At 38.5% G+C, this 24,736-nt stretch overlaps 1 protein-coding gene and 1 long non-coding RNA gene across 8 annotated transcripts in view; one reads left to right on the top strand and one right to left on the bottom strand.

Moving 5' to 3' along the window:
- The window catches only part of LOC140457867 (uncharacterized), a 132,314-nt gene extending 119,790 nt beyond the window's left edge, over nucleotides 1–12,524 (top strand). For all 3 annotated transcript variants that reach the window (XR_011953391.1, XR_011953392.1, XR_011953390.1), the window contains one exon: nucleotides 12,271–12,524. This is a non-coding gene — a long non-coding RNA (uncharacterized lncRNA). The remainder of the gene's footprint in view (nucleotides 1–12,270) is intronic.
- Nucleotides 1–24,736, bottom strand: part of msrb3 (methionine sulfoxide reductase B3) — a 147,328-nt gene that overhangs the window by 114,111 nt on the left and 8,481 nt on the right. Inside the window, exons 1-2 of one of the 5 annotated variants that reach the window (XM_072551592.1) lie at nucleotides 12,717–12,837; nucleotides 11,859–11,985 (exon numbers count right to left, since the gene is read on the bottom strand). The exons of 3 other annotated variants lie outside the window; for them this stretch is intronic. In XM_072551592.1, coding sequence (XP_072407693.1) covers nucleotides 11,859–11,934 — 76 coding nt within the window. In that variant the 5' untranslated portion in view covers nucleotides 11,935–11,985; nucleotides 12,717–12,837. Of the gene's footprint in view, nucleotides 1–11,858; nucleotides 11,986–12,716; nucleotides 12,838–24,736 lie in introns of those variants that run through there. One more of the 5 variants, XM_072551590.1, reaches the window with a different exon arrangement.

A 24,736-nucleotide genomic window follows, 5' to 3' on the forward strand; every position in this document is an offset into this window, starting at 1 on the left:
TATCTTTCCAACTGTCTACCTTACTTTCCTACTTTAAGGCACCCATGAAACCTACTTGGACTAAGCTTTTAATCATTTGACCTTTGTACGGCTCAGTATCATACTTTGTTTTATAATGCTTCTCTCTAGTGCCTTGGGACATTTCATTACTTTAAAGGCACTATCCAAATTTAAGCTGTTGTTGCTTACACCTTTGTCCACCATCTCCTAATTCTCAAAATGTGTTCATCCGTCTTGCCCCACAACCTCTGTAATGCATCTTGGGTTATTAATAATGTTCTGCAAGTGTAGATTGTCATCTATTTGCGTCATATCTGCTTGTCTTATTGATATTATGCTTTCTGGTAAATCAAGCATTTGTAGGCTGATGTCACAGTTGAATGTAAAATATAGCTGGAGATTTCAGTGCAATCCTGAGGGAATATTGCACTGTTTGAAGATTCCATCATATGAATGGAGCTCTATCAGTTTAGACAGACATAAAAGGTTCAAAGGGACTATCTGAAAAGTAGAGACGTTTGCCAGTGTCATTGCCAATATTTGTTCATCCCATATTACTACTAAGATATAGATTTGCAAGTCATTTTCCATATTTCCGGCTCTGGAGACTCTGATAAGTGAAATTCACTCCCTATTTACTCACAATAGGTGGCAGACTTTATAATAATTCACTGGCTCTGGGGCAGTTTAGAATGACTTGAGGGTATGAAAAGACAACTCTTTCATCCCAAACCTTTAAGGCTTTTGGCAAACTCTTCACAAAGCTATCAAAACTAATGAACAAATTTGAAACATTGTACCAATCAAGTAATTTGCATAGAATTATTTGAATCAGATAGTTTCATAGGTTCTGAACTTTGTCTTCATTTGAAAATACAGCCAAAATATAGAAAGAAATGTTTTTGACTTGCCTCTATTTATTAGTAAGCAACATTTGGTGGGGTATTAGATCATAGAGAGAGGGTGAAGAAGGATTTAAACTTTACATAAGTTCAATTTAAATTTATCACTTAAATGAAAAAAACTAGATTGTATGAATATGAACCAATCATTTCAACTGGATAGGATAGGGAGGGACAATGTCAAGTTTAGAAATGATTAAAAGGGATTCTAGATGGTTCTTCTTTTCCCCAACAGATATATTCTGAAAAAGGTTCTCAGTTCATCTGTTGAATACTGATTCATTTGAAAGAGAGCTGGACCACATTATAGTAAAATAATGTCATAGACCACATTATAGAAAAATAGCTACCTTGCAATATAAATCAGAACCAGAGTCAATGCGACCCCTGGACTAGTCACCGAGATGGGTCAGAATGTTTTCTTCTTGCTGGCCGTGGTTTTTACATTAGCTTTTTACCTCTCTCAGGAGATTACATACTTCTCAGGGTAGGAATCAATTTGAAGGATATCTTTTCTCTGGAGTGTCAGAGGTTGAGAAGTGACTTTAGGGAGGTTTATAAAATCATGAGGGGCATGGATTGGGTGAATAGCCAAGGTCTTTTTCTCCAGGGTAGGAGAGTCCAAAGCTAAAGGGCATAGGCTTAATGTGAAAGGGTAAAGATTTAAAAGGGACTTAAGGGGTAACTTTTTCAAACAGAGGGTGGTGCGAGTACAGAATGAGCTGCCAGAGAAAATGATGGAGGCTGGTACAATTATGACATTTAAAAGGCATCTGGATGTGCACATGAATAGGAAGGGTTTAGAGGGATATGGTAAAAACAATGACTGCAGATGCTGAAAATCAAATACTGGATTAGTGGTGCTGGAAGAGCACAGCAGTTCAGGCAGCATCCAACGAGCAGCGAAATTGGATGCTGCCTGAACTGCTGTGCTCTTCCAGCACCACTAATCCAGTATTAGAGGGATATGGGCCAAATGCTGACAAATGGGACTAAGTTCATTTAGAATAGCTGGTCAGCATGGGCAAGTTTGATCGAAGGATTCGTTTCCGTGCTGTACAACTCTGACTCTATAAAGGTATGTCATTTGTATGGGACAGGAAAGGTGGTTGGGCAAAGACTATATTTACAGTTAAACTGGACTGTGTAATAAATTACCGGTTAATTTACCTAGCCTGAAGAAACAAGTGCACTTAAGTACAACTGTGGATCATAATGAAATGTAGAGCCGTTTTATACCAAAAAGTTTGATTAATCTTGAAAACCTTGGTTTAGAAAATAACTGCTAGAATAAAATGGAAAAGACATTGCTAAAATTATTTCTTTCTACACACAGTTTCCAATAATAGAACTTACTGGTTGTTCGCAATAACAATGAGTTAATCATCCTACAGGTGTGCTCCAATATTTGAAAATGAACTGACATATCAATCGATGGTTCTCTTCAGATCTTTAGACAAAGGTCAACCTTTTCTATTACAGATCATAATTGGGTCAAGGGAATCAGGAGAAAACAAAGCTGGTTGTTTAAAAACTAAATTACCATCAATTAATAGAATGAATGTTTTTGAAGTAAAGGAGACAGAGAGAAAAATGGAGAACAAAGCATGAGAAAAATGAAATAAAAACAGAAAATGCAAAAGAAACTCAGTAGTTTTGGCAGCACCTATGGAGACAGAAACTCTAATATTTTGAGTCCAATGTGACTCTTCAGGACTGAAAGGGGCTAGAAAAGTGATTGGTTTTCTGCTGTTGATAAAAGGGAGTGGGAGAAGCAAATAGTGAGGAAAATGGTTGTGTGAGTACAACATTTTGTGTTTGTGTTCAATTTAAATTTTAGATACTTTTTTATTAAGCCACTACTAATTGTAATAATAAGAACACTAACAAAGGGAGTTTACTTTTAAATGGCCATTTTAGGCTACTAAAAACTAGCAACATTTAACATAATTCCATGGCAAGTATTAGGGTAGCATGGTTTGTCATTTTAGCACTGTAGGGTGGCATAATTTGTTCCTCAGTGTTCCATTCTTTCCTTAGGCTTTCTCTTCATGTTTGACAACTTTAATCTACAATGTTTCAGCAAGAAATATGCTGAAAAGATAACACATCCATAGAAGCCTCAACGATATGATCAACATCGGACGTGCGCAACTGGTGGACTAATGAACCCAATCATTCTGGCTTTTTATCTCATTGAATTTATTTTCCACATAGCAGTCTGATACTTCATTAAAAATGATCACTAGTACACTGTAGTTAATATAGGACAGTGTATTTAATCCTGATTCAATATCATTTTGCTTACCTACAATTTAATATATTTGTAAAGTTGAGGATAAAATTTTAATCCACCTTCATTTATTGCCCACAAGATTGCATTTGACTGTGAACCTCTAAACCAGAAAATCACTGAATTTAAGTGCATCATTCTGCAGATACCTCAGCCACTACTGGTATGCTGATCTTATATGCAAAAAGGTAACCTAAGGAAGGTAAATTGCTGAAGTGGGCACTAAACCCACTTTGATCATTGCAATCCTTGATTTGATTCCTGGATTGTATGAAATATTAAAGCAAGGCGACAGAAAATATTGCAATTGGTTGCAACATCAGTGAGCAAAGACGTGTGAAAAAAATGTCAGGTTTCCTACTCTTGAACCTGATAATATCGAGATGAAGTACAGAGGTTCAGAAACCAGCTCAGCTTTGGTGACCACTAGAGCCAAATAGCCTGCTAACATTGACAGTTCATGTTCATGCATAAAACATATTACTTTGGTGTGATGCTGGAGGGCTAATGCAGCCGATGAATTATATTCAAGCTTTAAATACTGCCTTCGGGAAAGGAAAGTAACGAGAAGGAAAAAAGAAAGTAAACTCAAGAGAAGTAGGTTCAATTTTCTTCTCACTATTATTTTAGGAAAAGTTTAACATATACAAAACTGTATTGCACAAGAACTTTATACAAAGTTAACTTCAGAAAAACTTACATTAAAAGAGAAACATTATAAAAAAAAGTGGCAAATAATTTATTTGTTACTGAGAAATGTGTTCTTTATATAAAAAGATCGATTGTGCATACAAACTACAAGGACCAGAGTTGCCCATCTGTATGTCATTTACTGCAAGAGAAGTAACTGCAGGTTTAAATTACATGGTATTGGATTGCAATTTCCTAACATTGAATGCTTTTCAACTTTTACCTTTAGTCATTACTACAAATATTCATAAAAACAGTTCCAAACAGATACAGTTAACTCATTTAAGGCATGCTGTTTCTTACTTTTGTTTCTACATTTATAATCATATTGTTTAGGACTCTCTAAACACTTAAGTACTAATTAAGCAACAAAAAAGTTTATCCAAATTTTGTTTTTAAGAGTTGAAATCATTAAAGTGTCACTGGAAAATATACGCTTTTAATTTACACTAATTTTTCACAAGTACTTTTGGTTGGAATATTTGAAATATAATTATTTTCTCTTAGCAATGTTCTCATTAACTGTCTGGTAGAGATTCATTCTAATGACAGGCTTTGAAAGAGCACTGCTGTATTCCTTTGTTCACTCCAGTCCTATTTGGAAGGGATAAAGATTTCATTCCTGGTTTCTTTGTTAGTCTTACAAGAACCGCTAAATCACTATTCATACAATTTGCTAGATGTGCTTCATGTCAGACCCTACAAATTATTTGGTTTTGGTATATTGAACATCAGTTTCTAATTAGCAATATTTCTTCCACGCTTAGCATTTTTAACTTCAAATATAAATATAATTTTCTACTAGGTAAATACTTTTGCAACTGACTGTACAAGAATTAATTAGATTGTTCAAGAGAATCCAATTAGCCTTAATATGTTAAGTTGTTAATTTCATGTACATCTTTAAGAAAAAAAACTTCCATATAGGTAAACTCCTTTTTAAAAAATCTGGAGCAATTATTCATTGTCAAAATATTCCATTGTGACTTTTAATATCAGATTCTAGTACAGAATACTAGGAGTTACATTTTGCTAATTTACAAGTTTCAGAGAAATTGAAAACCTATTTTTTGGGTTTGGGGAGGGGATGGGTGGCAGGGTGAGGCAGGAGAGGGAGGAGGGCAAAGAAAAAAATAGGCCATTTGGGTTATATAAAGAAAAACAGACCTTGCTATTTTAACAACATTGCTGCTTTAGTCACAGTGCAATATAAACGTTTGAAACTGCCTGAAATTAAACCCGAATATAATTTTCCAAACATCTTTGACCTAACTAAAGTCATTTGGTTGTGGGTTCACATACAGAAAAAGATGATTTTTTTTGCGCTGATGTTCAAGTATTTTTACATATTTTCATAAATAAGAAGCAGATTACCTTGTCAATCACCTAAAGCCCATTTCCTCTCTATTCATTCCTACAGTACTGGGTCAATAACAAGGTTAACCAAGGTTTCCCCCCTTAATTAGTAAAATACTGACAAAATTTGGTTTTATGTGAGTACTGAAGTTTTGTTGTCTGAGCATTGGAATAATTATGTTAAACAGCTTTCAAAGAATTGCATGAAATGATAGCATTTTATAAGAAATCAAAAACATGAAGCAAACTAAATTGTTCCGGTTTAAGAAAATTCTACCCCCATGAACTCGCCTTTTGGTGCGTAGCAAGGTGCAAACAGTATGCAATGATCTCTTTAATTAGTACATTGGATAATAGAAGACTAAAATTCAACTTAAAAGTTTAAATATGCTATAGTTATTTTCAAAATTATTTATTTGCAGTGAGCTTGTTATTGACCATTCAAAAAGATATTGATTTGAAAGATATGCCATTTATTCACATTTAATTCAATAAACACCTGCAATTACTTAACAAAAAAGAAAGGAACTGTGGATGCTGGACATCAGAAACAGATAGTTGAGACGTTTATAAAATGGTTTTGCATTAGAAACTCAACATTGAATCCACTACAACTCTACAGATGGTACTTGAGCTAATCTTATAGATCTTCCTTAAATCTACTAAATCCTATTTAGAATATAGGTCATAAAAATCTTAAAAACAACAATTAATCCACTGAAACTATCTTGAAAGATTCAAGGGAAGACATTTCGATTAATGTTTGTATAAAGCAACTTCAAACGTGGGTGCAATTTAGAGAGGAAACACAGGATCATTTGCTACTTGCAAAAAACTGATTAAGACGGCAATAGCTTTCTTCAACAAAACGCATCTGTAGATCAAGAAGGAATTTTTCACAACGGACAACCACTGTGAAGAACCATTTACCTTGCAAAGTGGAAAACCAGCTCCAGTATTTGAGGATTTAAATATTTCCAAAGTGTTTAATTTCAAAAGATTAATCACACGGAAAAAAAAAGTTTGCATAACCGCATGTGAAAAATGCACCAACTGATTATAATACTTTAAATAATCAGGAAATGCATGCATCCAAACCATTCTTACTCTTTTACTGTCCAGTAGGTCATGTGCCCATTGACTTGTTTTTAAGTTTTAATGTTAAAAATATCTCGACACATGAAATGGCAGGAAAGTAGATGATTTTTGATAAATGTTGCAGTCCGGTCTTAAGAATGAAAGGTATCTAATCAGCATCATTTTTAGAGTTAATATCTGTGCACCTATTATAGAGGCAATGCAGTGGCAAAGATGGACCTTTTCAGTGTCCAGCTTATGAAAGTAGTTTAAATTTTTTAAAAAGTTTAGTTAATAAAACATTTTTATGAATAACTTTCTTTGTCTTTCCTTTGCCCTACACAATTGTAGTCACTGTGCAGACGGGAACATACAGGGAATCAAGTGTTCTAAGTAGCAGCACACATTTAATTAGCAGAATATCATGCAGTAAATAATTAAGCAAATGACTGGAGACTATTCTAATGCAAAACACAACAGAAAAAAAAACAAAGTATGCAGCACTGCATTTATAGAGGGGCTGTCTGCTGTAGAAAATGCTTCAAAACAACTCAGTTTTCACTTCCCTTCCCTGAGCTCTTCTGAATGTTTCAGATCAAGATAGGGAACCTCCTTTTTCCAGCCTAGTAAGGATTCCAATATTAAAAGTGCTTTCTCTTGAGACATTGTGATTCTGGCTCATTTATAAGTATTGACAGATGTGGTTTTATGTATCAAATGCTCTCTCATGCTTCAAAACAAAAGCATTTATTTCCATTACTTTCTTGTAAGTATTACTTTCGTGACATATAGTGCTTGTGTCACAATATTTTGGTCATATTGCTCAGTTATCTTCTTCTTCCTCAACAATGATTTGAACATAAACAGCAGACAGGCACAACAGAAGCCTAATCTAAGTATCATTATTTCTACTACAATCATCAGTTATCAGTTCATACAATGTTACTCAAATGGAAAAATAGAAACACTGAATAAATAAAACATACATACATGGGAATAGATCCCAAGGTTACACTTCAATGTTTAGATTCTCAAAAGTATTCAGATAAATGAAGTATGAAGATTTATTATTCTATAAATAAAACGAATTCTAATCCATTTATTCTTTCATGTTCAGTGTGCTTTTAAACAAGAAATTGTTGTACAAAAATTATGTGGATAATGGATAGCTAAATAATTTCTCCTAAGATGGCTAAGTGAATAGCTCCTTCAACATGCTTGTAAAGTTGCATATCTGTATAGTCTGAAAGTCACTCACATATGCCCTCTACTGGAAGTTCTAATGTTGCACAGGAACAAACACAGTATATACTCATGTAAAAGTTGAACATTTTAAGACTGTTTAAAGTAAAAATTTATGGGATCAACTATTACATGGATACTACTTTTGAGGGACTGAAATTCATGCTATAGTCCAAAATTCCATATCATTAGCAAAAGCCCAAATGATCGCTAAACGAATTTAAAAAACACAACGAATTACAATAATTGCTGCTAGTTATTTGTCTTCTCTGCAATTTCAATAACTTTCTGTTTAAACACTGCTGTATATTTTTTGCTTTCTCTGGAGGGCATTTTTACATAAAATGATGAAGAAATTTCAAAACTTCAACGAGGTATATAACTGTATTCCATGCATGTTACAGGAAAACGGAGCTCAGCTGAGCTGCACACACCTGACTCTACCCTGATGCGTTTTAAACTTGCCTGCCAATTTCTTCCATTTCCTCAGTTTTCTTTCATTTTCAGTTGTTTTAGTTTTATCAAACTAACATTTTAAGCTGTTATTTCTGATTTAACAAGTTACCAGACATTTGACTCTAATACAGTCTCGTCGATCATTGTAGCCGTAACATTTACATACAGAATAATACCTTGACTCATAAATGTTGATCTGTTATCTGTGAAGAACTAGGACCAACGTTTACACAAGATATATGGAAAATTCCAAATTTTTTGGCCAAAAACAGAGGGTCGATCTTTACATGAGAGTATATATGGTAAATACACTTCATAAACTCAAACTACTTTTACTAAAAATAAAATGTGGTGTTCAGCAGGATAAAGTATTTGAAACACGAAGACTGACAAGTTCAGCCCTGTGATGCACTAGTTGTCTACATTGCACAATAATGTCTGCTTAATTGAGAATGAAACGATTCTCAAGGAATGCAGGTGATAATGCAAAGTGTAACTTTGATAATGTACTGTTTGTAGCAATATCTATTCCCAAAGCTAATGATATAAGCAAATCACTGCACTGCTGGGTCAATGTACTCACGATTTTAAATCATAACACTGAGTTTGCCTTGACGGTTCAGCTGGTTAAGCCAGTAGTTAGCTGGATCAAATTTACAGAAGGATCCCAGGTATAATTTCCAGTCTGTGCAAAATTGTAAAGCAACTGTAGTGGCTCCCAAAATGAGACTGGGCAAGGCAAGAGGATGAGGGGTAAATCAGTTAAAGTTCCTCCAATGACTGTTGTGCATTGATCCCTACTAGAAAGCGCATGATTCTTTAATGTGACTGTGATCTTGTTCAGCTTTTATGGTCTCGTAGACAAACATCTGATCATTACTCAACATCCAGGCTCACTTGGACAAGTTATAAGAGAGCAACTAATGAATCTGGAATGAACACCAGTTGAGTTTTGGAAAGCACAGAACCAAATTGGCAAAAAGAAATATATTGTTTTATATGCAAAAATAAACATGCCATTTAATGAATTCCAAAATATAATTAACCAAGCAAACTCCAATCAGTTCCAATGGTGAACAAACTGAATAGGCCATTTAAAAGGTAAATTTGGAATTATTGTTATGATGCTGATATTGTTGAGCCTCAATCAGAAAAGCAGCAATTGGGTGCTCATTTGGTGTTTCTGCAGCTCTCTGGCCTGGTTGAATAACTTTGTGCATTTATATCTATTTGAGTTCAGGAACTTGTCAGACAGCAGTTGTCTGAAGATCAAAATCAAGGGCTTGGAGTTCACTTTTTTCCCAGGTAAATGTGCACATTGTAAAAGTCATGGAGATTCACAACAGCCAGAATGAAGGTTAGAAGGTTGGTATGAAGTAACCTCCTTCTGATTCAAACATGTATTCAGTATAAAAAGGTAATCAGACAGCAGCCTCACTTGTTTGCAACTTCCTCTGCTTCAAATACTTTCCCTTAAAGCTTCCAAAAGCCTAAGTCCAAACACTACCCTGTGCCAAAACATTATCTATTCCAACAAAATATAATGAAAGTATTCTATCCTTTTAAAAATAATGACCAATCAACATTTGTTGATCAATACTTTCCCTACTCTCTATAACAAACCTTTTCCAATTCTGTAAAGCTCTATTAAACATCTTACCTTTCTTCCAATGAAAATCGTCACAATGGGTTATGTCTCTCCATATTTTCAAATATTACTTATTTGACATCAAGATGTTTCCAAAATATAGGATAAACTTACTACAGAGTCAACATTCTTGTGCAATAAAATTTGGTTCTGTTATCGCAGAAACTAGTCATTTGTTAACATAAAATTCTCAGATTTCCAGTTTTCATACCTACATGGTAGTCATGAGTGAACTTGAATCATGGAAAAAACAATTGCTGTGTGGTCCAATGAATGGCAGCAATGTTTCTATCTGTAGAATAATTTCTTATTTAGCAAAGTCTAATGGACTTTAACACTGCAGCTTATGGTTAGCTTATTTCAGTGAGGGCTGGGATGTGCTCTGAATTTCTGATGTTCCATACAGGGATAGGGGCTAAGTAACATACAACCTATTGACCAGCTTCTGGCAGTGGGCTATGAGGAAGATTAGCAAGGAGAAGAATTTCCTCTGATGACCTGACGGGTTTATTGGTGATCAAACTTTATTGAATAATATTTCAATCCACATCATGTGTATGTGCTTCCATGTTGTGGTTCTGTTTGCCAAGCTGGGAATTTGTGTTGCAGACGTTTCATCCCCTGTCTAGGTGACATCCTCAGTGCTTGGGAGCCTCCTGTGAAGCGCTTCTGTGCTGTTTCGTCCGGCATTTATAGTGGTTTGTCTCTGCCGCTTCCGGTTGTCAGTTCGAGCTGTCCACTGTAGTGGCCGGTATATTGGGTCCAGGTCGATGTGTTTGTTGATTGAATCTGTGGATGAATGCCATGCCTCTAGGAATTCCCTGGCTGTTCTCTGTTTGGCTTGTCCCCAGTCGAATTCATGTTGCTTGTCATCTGCGTGTGTGGCTACTAAGGATAGCTGGTCGACCAGCTATCCTTAGTAGCCACACACGCAGATGACAAGCAACATGAATTCGACTGGGGATAACACTACTATTATAGGACAAGCCAAACAGAGAACAGCCAGGGAATTCCTAGAGGCATGGCACTCATCCACAGATTCAATCAATAAGCACATCGACCTGGACCCAATATACCGACCACTGCAGCGGACAGCTGGAACTGACAACTGGAAGCGGCAGATTCAAACCACTACAAATGCCGGAGGAAAGATCACAGAAGCGCTTCACAGGAGGCTCCCAAGCACTAAGGATGTCAGCTAGACAGGGGACGAAACGTCTGCAACACAAATTCCCAGCGCGGCGAACAGAACCACAACAACAAATAAGGAAGATTAAAGTTGTGGCTTTTCCATCATGAATACATGATGCACAAACTGAATGAGAAACAACTCTTTGTGTTTTAAACAAAGCCAGCAACTCAAGTAAAGCCATGCACTTTCATTATTCTTTTCCATAAATCACAAAGTAGTATTATTTTGGTCCTTCATTAAAAGTAACACTAGGATCTACCCAGCATCACTCAGGATTACAGAATATGGTATTATCCAATTTATTGTTAGAATTGCTGCTGGAATCAACTTAAACATCTCCAATGAGAAGCAAATATACATAATTATTTTTAGCTAAAGTTTTCACTGGCTTAATACTGCAAAAATAGCTTCTTTAAAACAATATTAATCAGGCTCAAAGCACATTGCCAAGATAAAAAAATGTGCTGTACAAAACAAATGCCTTAATTTACCACCTCAAGATATCAAAACCTTTTCTAACTTCTAGAACTATGAAATAATTTTATATTTTTTGTCATCATTCATTTGACATTGTTATTAAATTTCTGTAAATGAAATAGAATGTATTTAACACAGAATCATGATAATGTCAAGATGCTGTCTAGGCAGGGAATAATATTTTCAAGCAGCAAAATGATAACAGTTAAGCTTTCAGTTTTCTCAGGATTGGAGGGTTATCCCTTCAATTCAGAACAGGAAGATACCATCAGGAGTAATGGATGATAATATATAGACAAGGGGGAGCTGGTAAATGTTACTTTGGCTTCTTAAGATGGGGGTAATGTGTACACTCAAAGCAAGTGATTTATTGCTAACTTCTAGTTTCAAAGACAAATTCTACAAAACTAAAACAAGGGTCAATGTCACTTCAATAACCTAAACTTTTTTCTACAGCAGAATCACCCTCTTAATGCGAACAGCACCCAAAGTTTCATGACACACAGCATGCAGCACACATTCAACCTGAGGGAAGCCCACAAGCACGAAGGGCTACTGGCTGGCTCTTTGTCACCAAATGCAGCAGGTTGAATGCGGACATCACTGGGGTACTTCCACCAAGAAATAAGAGGCAAGAAGCAGGGAACAACAGCTAAGTAGGAAAACACAAAAAAAGTTCCATTAAAACATCAAAATGATAACAGCCAGCATATTTAGACAAAATTCAAGAAAATTCCAAGTTTCATGCTCTAACAAGATAATTCTGAGTCATAGGAAACCACTAGCTTGGTTGACTAGGTTTAATATTTGCAAGTGAGAAAGCAACTGTTTTTCTATTTGCACATGACAAATAGATGAAAACACATGGTGAAGCTGAACATGGGCATTCAAAGAGCGATGAATCTTCAAAGTAATGTTGCCTCTTGTGTTTTCACAGACAGAAAGCATAGACATCTCTGGAATCTCATCACCTTCTGAGGAGCAAAACAATGATTTATACAGAGAAACATACTTTGCGCCCGTTCTGGAGTGTGTCTGAAAGAAATATGCTTATGTTAACTCTGACATCTTAAAGCTGGCTTACTGCAAAGCCAAAGCAATTTTTCCTGCTTTTACAAGGAGAGAAAAAGGAAACAAAATTAAGTGTCACAATGAACAGCCTCAAAGAGCCATTAAACAAAAGTAAACATGTCAACTTCAAAACGACTGTTTTCTGCAAAACAGAAAGGGCACTGAGCAACATTTCACTGTGGGGAGTCTATTTATTGTGAACAAATGTTAGAAACATTTAAACATGAAACAAAAAGGTACATAAGAACAGAATTTTTGTGACTTTCACAGAACCTGTTGTGAAAATGAAAATGTTCAGTGATGTGCAATTACCTCGAAGAACTGCAATCTTACTCAGTCCCCACAGCTGACCATAAAAAGGTCTTCCTATTCAGTATCATCAATTGCAGTACCAGGCAGCCTATGCGCCTACCAATCGAAGCCATCTGGCTTATGTCAAGCCTTTGGGACAGACAGCTACAGTGCAACAGGAAGAGAGGCAGTGATGTCACTCTGCAGGTCAGGCAAAGAACAAGGATGTATTTTGCAATTAATAGGCAGTGTGCCCCAGTATTGGGGTTCCAGCATACTTGAACTGGGTGATTTATGGTAATTATAATCTGTTCATGGTGTTGGTAAAACAGATGCCATCTACTGGTGAAAGCAAGCATTTCAAAAGCAGGGTGAGCAGATTCACAAAAGTTTCACTTTGCATTTTCTTACCCAGAATACACAAAGTTTCTCTTTGGCACATTTCAATGATCATCAACACACAACTGAAATCTACTAAGTTTCCACAGTTGGATATCTTTACTTTCATTCTAGATTAATGTCTTTGCTGCAATGAACTTACCTGAATAAATCAGGTAAATTTGTCCTTGAACTGTCTTGAGCCACTACAGACCAGTCAATCTGATGTCAGTGGTAGGGAAATTATCGAAAAACATTTGAAGGGACTAGATTATTCAGCACATTAATCGGATCCTGTCTTACAAACTTAACTGAGTTTTTTTTTAAAAGGGGACTAAATCTATTGATGAGGTCGGTGTAGTTGATGTGGTTTACATGAATTTCAATAGGGTCTTTGACAAGGTGCCACATGGAAAATGTGCAAAAGGTAAGAGCTTGTGGGATCCAATGCAAGTTGGCAAACTGGATCCAAAAGTGGCTTGCAAACAGGAAGCAACGGGTGATGATGGAGGGATGTGATTGGAAGCCTATAACCAGCAGTGTATCTCAGGGATCAATGCTCAGATGCTTACCATTTATTATATATTAACGACTTAGATGTGAATGTAGAAGATATAATTAATAAGTTTGAGAGATGACACAAAATGAGTGATGTTTTCCTTGAAGAGGAGGAGACTGAAGTGGGCGGTGGGGGGGAGGGGTGGAATCTGTTTGAGGTACACGTAATTATGAGAGCACATTCCATGAGAGGTATAGACAGAGTAGATTGTGAGAATCGTTTCCCCATGGCAAGCATGTCTAACACCAGAGGGCATAAGTTTAAGGTGAGGAGGAAGTAGTTTAGAGGAGATCTGAGAAAAATAATTTTCACCCAGAGGGTGGCACAGTGGTTAGCACTGCTGCCTCACAGCACCAGAGACAAGGGTTCAATTCCCGCCTCAGGCGACTCTCTGTGTGGAGTTTGCACATTTCCCCCCTGTGTCTGCGTGGGTTTCCTCCGGGTGCTCCGGTTTCCTCCCACACTTCAAAGATGTGCAGGTCAGGTGAATTAGCCATGCTAAATTGCCCGTAGTGTTAGGTAAGGAGTAAATGTAGGGGTAGGGGTATGGGTGGGTTGCGCTTCGGCGGGGCGGTGCGGACTTGTTGGGCCGAAGGGCCTGTTTCCACACTGTAAGAAATCTAATCTAATCTCATTCTAGTTCATTTCAGGGTGATAGAAATATAGAACGTGCTGTCTGGCAGGGTGGTGGAGGCAGATAATCTCTCAAAATTCATGAAGCATCTGGATGAGTACTTAAAATGTTGGGGCACAGTAGGTTTTGCACCTAGTGCAGGTAAATGGGATTAGTGTTGTTTGGTGATTGTTGATCAGCAATGATGTGCCATATGACTCTGAGCTTCCTTATGCCAACCAGTGATGCATAACTGATATTAATGTTTCCAACCTCATGGTGGAAGGGGAGAGGGCATAAAAGCAGTTAGGGATTCCATTCCCTACCATGTAATTCCTGCCTGCGTGTGAATGGCAGGCAAGGACAGGATCAAACCCGTCACAATTGAATAGGGTTAGCTACACTCACATTCTGCAGTGAAGTTTGCCTTGTCAGTGTGGAGGTTAGATCCAATGTAGTCCCATTCAATATGGATCTTAAAAAGAACTGAGGCCATTTACTTTACTCCGTGGTTAGCCTGCATCATATCTATAGCTTCGAGGAGAAAGTGAGGACTGCAGATGCTGGAGATCTGAGCTGAAAATGTGTTGCTGGAAAAGCGCAACAGGTCAGGCAGCATCCAAGGAACAGGAGAATCGACGTTTCAGGCATAAGCCCTTCTTCAGGAATGAGGAAAATGTGTCCAGCAGGCTAAGATAAAAGGTAGGGAGGAGGGACTTGGGGGAGGGGCGTTGGAAATGCGATAGGTGGAAGGCGGTCAAGGTGAGGGTGATAGGCCGAAGTGGGGAGGGGGCGGAGAGGTCAGGAAGAAGATTGCAGGTTAGGAAGGCGGTGCTGAGTTCGAGGGATTTGACTGAGACAAGGTGGGGGGAGAGGAAATGAGGAAACCGGAGAAATCTGAGTTCATCCCTTGTGGTTGGAGGGTCCTAGGCAGAAGATGAGGCGCTCTTCCTCCAACCGTCGTGTTGCTATGGTCTGGCGATGGAGGAGTCCAAGGACCTGCATGTCCTTGGTGGAGTGGGAGGGGGAGTTGAAGTGTTGAGCTACGGGGTGGTTGGGTTGGTTGGTTGGTCCGGATGTCCCACAGGTGTTCTCTGAAACATTCCGCAAGTAGGTGGTCTGTCTCCCCAATATAGAGTAGGCCACATCGGGTGCAGCGGATGCAGTAAATGATGTGTGTGGAGGTGCAGGTGAATTTGTGGCAGATATGGAAGTATCCCTTGGGACCTTGGAGGGACGTAAGGGGGGAGGTGTGGGAGCAAGTTTTGCATTTCTTGCGGTTGCAGGGGAAGGTGCCGGGAGTGGAGGTTGGGTTGGTGGGGGGTGTGGACCTGACGAGGGAGTCACGGAAGGAAAAGACCACTCCTGATTTCAAACGACTGACAATGGCAGTGGACAGGTTATGTTGAAGAAAACCAGGTTTACAAAAAATCTAAGCACGGGCCAGTACCACAAAGCAGAGCTTTTATAAAATATCTATCAAAATATGGAGCCACAGGAAGATCCAACTCACCCTCCCCACTTCCTGATCACATTAGTATTAGTTAAATCGATATAAAAATATTTCATACAGTTATAAAACATATAGTGATCAGAAACACATTATACACTTTTTCTAAGTACAAACTTAATTTAATTTGTATTGATTCAGTTTTAAATGTATAGCCTTTATTCCAAACTCTAAAATTATATGAGCCCTTTTTTGAAGTACAATTTAACCTTCTGTTTCAATTAAATAGATTAATTTAATATCAATTTCTACATTTTGAATCCAGATGGAATCAATTTCACAATTATTTATTTTTAACCAGCATTTAAAAGACACTTCAACTTTCTCAATAATCATTGTACATTACATCATTTATATCCTCTGTTTAAACAAGAGCAAAACCTCCAAATTACTATGAATACTGCCATGGGAGACCAGTGAGCATATGTAAAAGTTCTGCATCTGGCACTTGTCACATTCCTAAACTATCACACTTTGTTACTGATCCAAATAGTTATCCAATTTTCCCTTTAAAGATACTTTGGTCTCTATTCCAACTATTCCCTGTGGCAAAGCTCTTTATTCCAACAGCCTCTGTGGAAAGAAATTTCTGTTAACATCTTTTCTCGATCCAAGTGATAATTTTCAACTGATAACCCTCATCACAGGCACTCCAATTAGAGAATATAGTTGTTGTTATTCAGTCCATCAAAGCCTTTTATAATTTCAAACCTACATTTCCTCATCTTTTCTATTGCATTACAATTCTAGATTTTAATTCAGTAAACCATACAAAGTTACAATCTTACGCAACGTGACCATCTCTTTTCAAAATTAGATCCAATCACCTTTGTTATAGCAAACCTCTTAAAAAGGCAAATGTTCCCTAAATGAGTTTTCAGACACTGAATTTATTTTGGGGGTTTTGAAAAGAAAATTGAAAGTATAATTCAGGAAGATGAATTCTAACTTAACACTTATCATTATCTAATTAAACAAAGGAAAAACACAGGGCTCCTCAACTCCATCATCAGGACTTCTTAATGCAAGAGATTGTATGATGATATACTCCTGTCAAAATTAATTCTGGATTCTGTTTCATGCTTCTAGTCTGTGATAAGTGGCAATGACTCAGAATGGCAGATTGATGATATGTTTGTGAATTCTTTTGAAAATAAACTGAACTATTCAAGAGCTGAAAAATACACAAGTACAGGAGCTTCCAGAATCAGATAACCTTTCTAAATTGAAACAGAATGAAGAAAAGGTATCGTGCTATTTGTCGAAGAGGGGACAATGCAGATGGGAGATAGGTGTAATTTGGTGCCCTTTTCATTAATTATGTGACTTATTATTACAACAACATGGAGGGTATAATTAAAGGTGCAATTGATCTGACTTTAAGAAATATAATATGATGCTGTTTAGATTCTAGGGAAATACAAGTGTTCAGTTTCAGTAGAGGACAGGCTATTGATTACACATCTTTTGTGGTTTTGTTTTGCACAATCTGCCAGCAACAGACTGGAAGCCGGTAGCTTCGAGTATCCACAGCACCCAAAGGAACAACTGTCAGCTGCAGTGTACACGCAACACTGGCTCCTAATGCCCCTCTTCAGACCCTGCTCCAAGTTTAATATCGATTTGGCTGAGAATTTGACACTGTCTTAAGGCTCAACCAGACTGATCGCAATTTTGTTTTACATTCCAGATCATTCAAACAAAGTTTACTTACTTGCGGTTGCTATTCCCAACCTCCATTTCACCACAACCCTTCTACCTTTGAATTTTTGATAAAGTAGCTTTTTGCTACCTCTGAAGTCAACCAGTCCAATATTTTCCTTTCTGTCCTGCCATCTTCTGCTTGCTTAAAGTTCTGTCACATTAAGTCTGTCCTAGAGTTCTCGACACAGACTACATTGGCTGGCATCCTACCAGAAGTTACAACTGCAATTCAAAATTGCAGAGACTAGGACCCGTGGACACAGCCTTGGAATTAGAGGGGGTCAATTCAGAACAGAAATGCGGAGACATTTCTTCAGCCAGAGAGTGGTGGGCCTGTGGAGTTCATTGCCGCAGAGTGCAGTGGAGGCCAGGACGCTAAATGTCTTCAAGGCAGAGATCGATAAATTCTTGATGTCACAAGGAATTAAGGGCTACGGGGAGAATGCGGGTAAGTGGAGTTGAAATGCCCATCAGCCATAATTGAATGGCGGAGTGGACTCGATGGGCCAAATGGCCTTACTTCCACTCCTATGTCTTCTGGTCTTAAAATAAATGCAGGATAAGATTTTTGCAAACTGAAACAAAGGGACAATTTGAAAATCCTTGGGGTCCTCTTGGACCTCTGTTGCATATGTTGGGTGACCAATGCTAGGAATCTGTGTGTCGAGTAGCTGACGGTAGTCAGATATGTAATGACATCTGCCAGAAAAAAACTGTACTAAGACACCCAAGTATTGGAGACAGTAGTCTTAAACCACAGACTTTTGTTTCAATGGCATTTCTAGCTCTTATCCGTCAAAAGACTGAAACAAAGTTTTGTTTGTCACAAGTTCCGAACATTCTCTTTTCTCCTCTAATCTTTCTGTGCGGTGCACAATACAAGAGTCATCTCTATTTAAGAGCCTCCTTTATTTTCATTTGTGCACTGGATTCCAACAATAGGTGTTTTTAGATTGAAACTAGATTTTAAAATACAACAGTGCCTAAAGTTTGGGTGATATTGTTTGCTCCCAGAACTACATGCAGTAAAGTATGAAATCTTTGTGGGAATTCTGGTTGAACATGTTGTCTTTCTTAATGCCAAAAGGTAGTTTCCAAATGCCTCTAAGACCATATTGTGTCGAGCAGGCATCACTGTCTGCAGCCAGAGGCTGAATCTCTCCTGGCTACCATATAGTTATAAGGCTAAATGACCCATTATTAGATGTAAATTACCCAAAATAACTATTCACCCCAGCACTTCCTAAAAATCTTCTTATACACTGCCAGCACCATTACTCCCAAGTACTTCACAAACATTTTGCACTCAAAACTATCTTATTCAGTGATATTTCACCCCCTCCCCCGACAAGTCAAGCAGTTCAAACAGTGACAACACTCTTTATACAGTTTTGAAACAGTCTCATCCTTCCAGACACTGGCTTCCATTACAAACTGCTCTTTCACACCAGCCTGTTCCAGGACTCCCTGACTCACTGGTTAAACCTTTCCAAATGAGGGGATGCTGAAAGGCAATGCAGTGGGTATCCAATTGGCAGGAGGCTCTGGATGCTAGTGAATAGGTTTTCTGCACCTTGTGGACATGTTCCAGCATGACATTCTAATTCTAGCATCAGAGGGATTTTGAGGTTTGTCAACGATAAGCGGAACACAATCAGTATGGTAAAGGAGAATGGACTCTAGGTAGTGAAAGTGAGGAGGCAAAACCAAGACCTTTGAGCAGCTTGGAGAAAACCACTGAGGCACCAGGACAATCCTGGCAAAACCAGGGCTGTTGGTCACCCTATTTAAATCTCTTCCTATTTAAATCTACCCAGCTCTGTGACTGCTTCCTGCTGCACATCCCCAGTCTGGCCAGACTTACTTTCTTCCCAATTCTGGCTCGTTGTGTACTCCCTGTCCCTTAACAAAGCAATTTTGGGAGAGGGTGGGAAGTTAGCGCCTATTCCTGAAACTACATGCACTTGTAAATTGTGTAAAGCTTAGGGAATGTTTTCTCAGAGTTGGCTACTTCTAAAGCTCAATTTAACAGTCTGTTGACTAGATGGCTACAGCATGGTGCAGGACAATTTCAACAGCAGGGGTTCAATTGCCATTCTGGTTAAGGTAGTTCTTGGACCACGCCTCCTCACCTTGCTCCATAGTGATATCATGGCATGAGCCATGTTTTGCGACCTTCAGGTACCAAGGTCACAACATGGTGTGTGTGAGGGAGTGAGTGATCTCAAATTTAGAGTACTCGGCCAGACTTCAATAATCAAATTCAACATTTTGTCCATTTCTTCTACAACTTTAACTTCTGACTGGCTTCAGTCCATGTCAATAACAACAAACCCTATGATTGTGACATGGATTCCAACTATTTTCTCTGCTATCCCCTGTCTTCCTTTCTGTAGCATATTTATCCTTGGCCCACCTGAAGTGTTTCCAAGCACCACCTCTGAATTGTTCTTATCCACATCAACAAATTTGGCAAGTCATTCTATTGTCAGCTTATGATCTGAAATCTTTCCTTCTGATCCTAGTTTGAAGGTAAATTTGTCATTACTTTCACCAACCATTTGTGACAAACGGTAAATGTTTTGATCATAATACTGTATAAAGCAGAACTCAGAGCAATCAGAAAAGCTAAAAGGTCAAACAATGGTCGAAATGAATGGTAGATTACTGTGATAGAGATCACAGGGAATTAAAGAAGAACATAGGTCCAGAACAAAATGTCAAACACATACACAAAACTAGTGTGTAATACAACAGTACAAATGTTCATAATATATAAATTTATAAAGGAGGAATCATCCAAATATGTGCACAGTCCAATGCCAGAACTTACAGAACTACATCTGCTCTACTCCCAAGATGGCTGTGTGACCTTTGATGCCCTGCAAGTAACCATAGCATTAACTATATATAAGACAGACAACCAGTGGTGCTGTCAATCATAATGTTCTATCCAAAACAGGGGTTCTCAATCAAGGTCCATGAGAAGGTCAAGAGGTCTGCCAAAAATAACTGAACAACATTCCTGTCTGAGCCAATACCTGATACCACCACCCTTCTGACCTTGTCTAGTTCACACTTCTGGGTTAAATGTAGCCAAACTCATTGCTTGCTTTATTCACAGCTTTAAACAGGCAATCAAACATTAATCAATAGCACAATTCCAGGCAGACGTGTGACAGGTTTGAGGAGTGATGGTGGTAAATGTTGTTAATCTTCAGATATGGATGGCAGAGCAAGCTAATGCAGATAGAGAAAGATGGATACACTAAGATTAGGCCAGGTCCTGTACCCTGAAGTTATTATCATCAACAATAAAAAGATAGCGGACTTCTTCAGTTCATTTAATAACAGCCAACAGCCCATGAATATTAACTAACTAGTAACAATAAAGTGACCAAAACAGAGGTTCTCATTTTGGTGCCAGTAATGCTGAAGTTTAGGAGCAAGTTCAGACAGTATTCTATCTCAGTGGTAAAAGAAAATCAAACTGCAACTAATTTCCAGTTATCAATTAAAGGGAGTTGAGTTTATGTGTAACTACGCAAGGCCCCAGGCTGACTCCCCCACCGCAGACTGGCAGGCTGAGCGGAGGCTCCAGGTTCATGGCTAAGGCTGAAACCCCCAGAGGAGTGGGAGCATTGGTGAAAGAGTTGGTGGAGGACTCTGATGACTGGCTGCAGTGTCTGGAAGAGTGTCAGATTAGGACTGGAATGTTTGGAACCTGTGTACCCCCAGGCCCATGACTACAGCTCAAATGTGGCAGTTGTGATTGCGGTAGCAGCAGAGACCTATAACTGAGACTCCACAGCCCGTTAGAGAACCCCAGGACTTGTTTCACTGACTCCAGCTGATGTCAAGCAGCAGAAGAGAGAAAGATGAGCTGTATTACAGTAAAGTCTTGCATTGTGGGGCGGCACGGTGGCACAGTGGTTAGCACTGCTGCCTCACAGCGCCAGAGACCCGGGTTCAATTCCCGCCTCAGGCGACTCTCTGTCTGGAGTTTGCACATTCTCCCCGTGTCTGCGTGGGTTTCCTCCGGGTGCTCCGGTGTCCTCCCACACTCCAAAGATGTGCAGGTCAGGTGAATTGGTCATACTAAATTGCCCGTAGTGTTAGGTAAGGGGTAGATGTAGGGGTATGGGTGGGTTGCGCTTCGGCGGGGCGGTGTGGACTTGTTGGGCCGAAGGGCCTGTTTCCACACTGTAAGTAATCTAATCTAATCTAATTATATTTAATACTTCAAGATGGTGCCAGAGTGTGGAGACACTGTGTATAATACACTGTTCACTATATTTTATTCCTTACATATGATAATAAATCTAAATCTTAAGATGTGATTATGGTCATTCAAAAATATAACTAAATATCAGAAGCATTGTGAGATTCTGTCAATCGCGTGGAAGAACCTTTGAATGCCATTGGTTTGAGTTTTACCTTCCAAAAATGAGACAGTTCAGTCATTTCAGTGATTAAAACACAAAACAAAACATGGGACAAGACTAACATCTGTTTGAATCCAGTATTAATTGAGGTAGGACAAGAATAGAGTTGTATTCTTAAATGAGGCTGTATTTAAATGGTCCTTCTATTTTTAAGCACAGGCAGCTTTCTGTGGTTTCAGAAAACTTCAGTAAACTAAAGGAAAGGAGGCACTGAATGCACCAGCTAGTGTCTGGACTGATAGTCTTGCAATAATTCATTAAGACCATCACCTCTCTTTGCCTGGATTGAGATCAGAAATTGCCCTTCTGATCTTTCAGTTCCTTGATCCCTGACTGATGGTAACACCCTTTAACTTGAATGAAGATTATTGCCTTTAGACTTTTGAGAAATGGCCATTGAATGGAAGATCCAACAGTGTGTTTGCCGTGTATTCTGTTGGCATGTGCTGTGGTGTGTGATTGACCTAGCACAGTGTTGTACAGCAACATCGCCCTCCCTGTGACTGATGATTGCTGCCAAGACAAGGCATGGATCCTGTGAGCGTTAGAGAAGGCACAGAATGAATAAGCACTAAGAGAACAAGTACACAGCCCTGAGATGCAGCCTGGTCCAATTCACGAGCTGGGTGCCTGTTCCTGCGTGCAAAGCATCCTCACAGTAGTATTCCAAATAAAGTTGCCAGCGTTTTCTAAAGTACAGCTTGAAGTGCACAAGTATATAGCAAGTGGATTAGAGATCTGCCGTGATGATACGGTGAGACTGGCATATGTCAGATGCCAATGTCTATAGATAGGGTATAGCCACAGCTGGCCTTACAGCATGCCCTGAGATCTTTATGCTGTGTCCAAGATGAAGGCCTGAAGGAGCAAGCTATGAGTTGAAATCATTAGGTCACCTCACTGACTTTCAGGTTGTGAATGGTTGCTATGCAGTATCTATCCTGCTGTTGGGAGAATGGAAACTACATATTAATGAGGTGAGATTAACTAATAATGATTAATGAAATGTTAATGCATACTGCAAACAGATCTTTCTCTGCACACTAACAAGAACCTTGCCTTGCCGTTCAACACTTACAGTTAGAAAATGGGTCTTTTTGCTCTCGATGTGAAAAAGCCCCTCGCTGGCCATCTCACACAATTCTCGCCATGAGCAATATTTCTCAATAGCTGGGAAGATTCCGCACTCAATCTTTCTTCAGAAAAACATATTGACATTTATTAACTAAAATAACTATTTATACTGCTGCAGACCTACACAGAATCTGGATTTGTGCTTACTGAATACAGGTATATATAGCAGCTGCAATAACAACAATAAGGATGCTACTACTGGCGAGATGGGTACTTTTATGTCACATGTCATGATATCAGGTACACAGCTTTTCCATTCTGGAATCGTTGCAAGAAAACAATGGGACATTTTCCAGCTTGCTGCATTTTGATTGGTAGAAAGGCCATTGAATGGCATATTTTTCACTCAGGGATGGGGATAGAGTCAATCCCTCCTGCCCCTGGAGGCAGTCACAGGGGCACCAGAGAGCCTTGGCAGACTAATTAAAAGGCCTGCCTCATGCCTCCACCTACCCCATGCCATTATAGCCTTAAGCCAATTTCTCTCTCTTCCATGTCCATTCACTCACCATGCCCCCTCTCCCTCCAATTGGCCCTTACAGCCCAGAAATCAATTTGTGGTCTTTCCATGTCTATTCATCGATATACACCATGTAGGACCAATTAGCCTATAATAACAATGATTTGAAGGTGCCGGTGTTGGACTGGGGTGTACAAAATTAAAAATCACACAACACCAGGTTATAGTCCAACAGGTTTATTTGGAAGCATTAGCTTTCAGAGTGCTGCTCCTTCATCAGGTGGTTATGGAAAATAAGATGCACAATTTATTGGAAAAGATTACAGTGCCATGCAACTGAAATTATACATTAAAAAGGATTGATCCAGGTCTTTTTCAATATATGCAACTCAAATTATATATTGAAAAAGACCTGGATCAATCCTTTTTTAATATAAAATTTCAGTTGCATCACACAGTAAATTTTTGCTATAAATTTTGAGTCTTACAATCTTACACTTCACAACCACCTGATGAAGGAGCAGCACTCTGAAAGCTAGCACTTCCAAATAAATCTGTTGGACTATAACCTGGTGTTGTGTGATTTTTAACTTTATACTAACAATGGCATTTGTGGAACTGTTTTGAAGAGAACTAACCACTCTCAAATCTTAACTTGGAAAGAAAAATTGGCATAGTTTCTAAATTACTGCTAGCATTTATTTGTGCCTGGAAATGAACCAACCATAATGTAAATTTAATTTGAGATCGCCTGGTGTTGCTCAGACTTGCTGGAAATATGCCTTCGATAAAAGTTCAAAAATATTTTGCTGACCTCCAGACATCATTGTTTACAAGAAACAGATACGTTTAACAATTGCTTTAAATTATGCCAATTGTAAGAACTTACAGTAAAACAAATCAAAAGTTTGTGCACTTAAAAAAAAAAGTAATAGGTGTTTATAATTAAGACAGCATGCTTAACTGCATACCTCCAAAGAAGTGACAATGCCTTTACACTGATGTTTGGTACTTTTGATGACAAATGCAACTGTAGTTTCTCTTAATCACAACATGCAACACAGGAAGTCAGAATGGCCTGTAGAGAATCAAGGTAAAAGGAGTGTAAAGGCTGTAATGAATAGAGTCAGGTGTTCTACTCCATTCATAATGTACTTAACATTCCATCCCCTTTGACCTGAGAGGCCATATTAAGTTCCTGTAGTGATGCTGTGGACTAAATAACTTGGTACCTTGGT

Source organism: Chiloscyllium punctatum, chromosome 32 (assembly GCF_047496795.1).
Source record: "Chiloscyllium punctatum isolate Juve2018m chromosome 32, sChiPun1.3, whole genome shotgun sequence".
Classification (NCBI taxonomy): domain Eukaryota; kingdom Metazoa; phylum Chordata; class Chondrichthyes; order Orectolobiformes; family Hemiscylliidae; genus Chiloscyllium; species Chiloscyllium punctatum.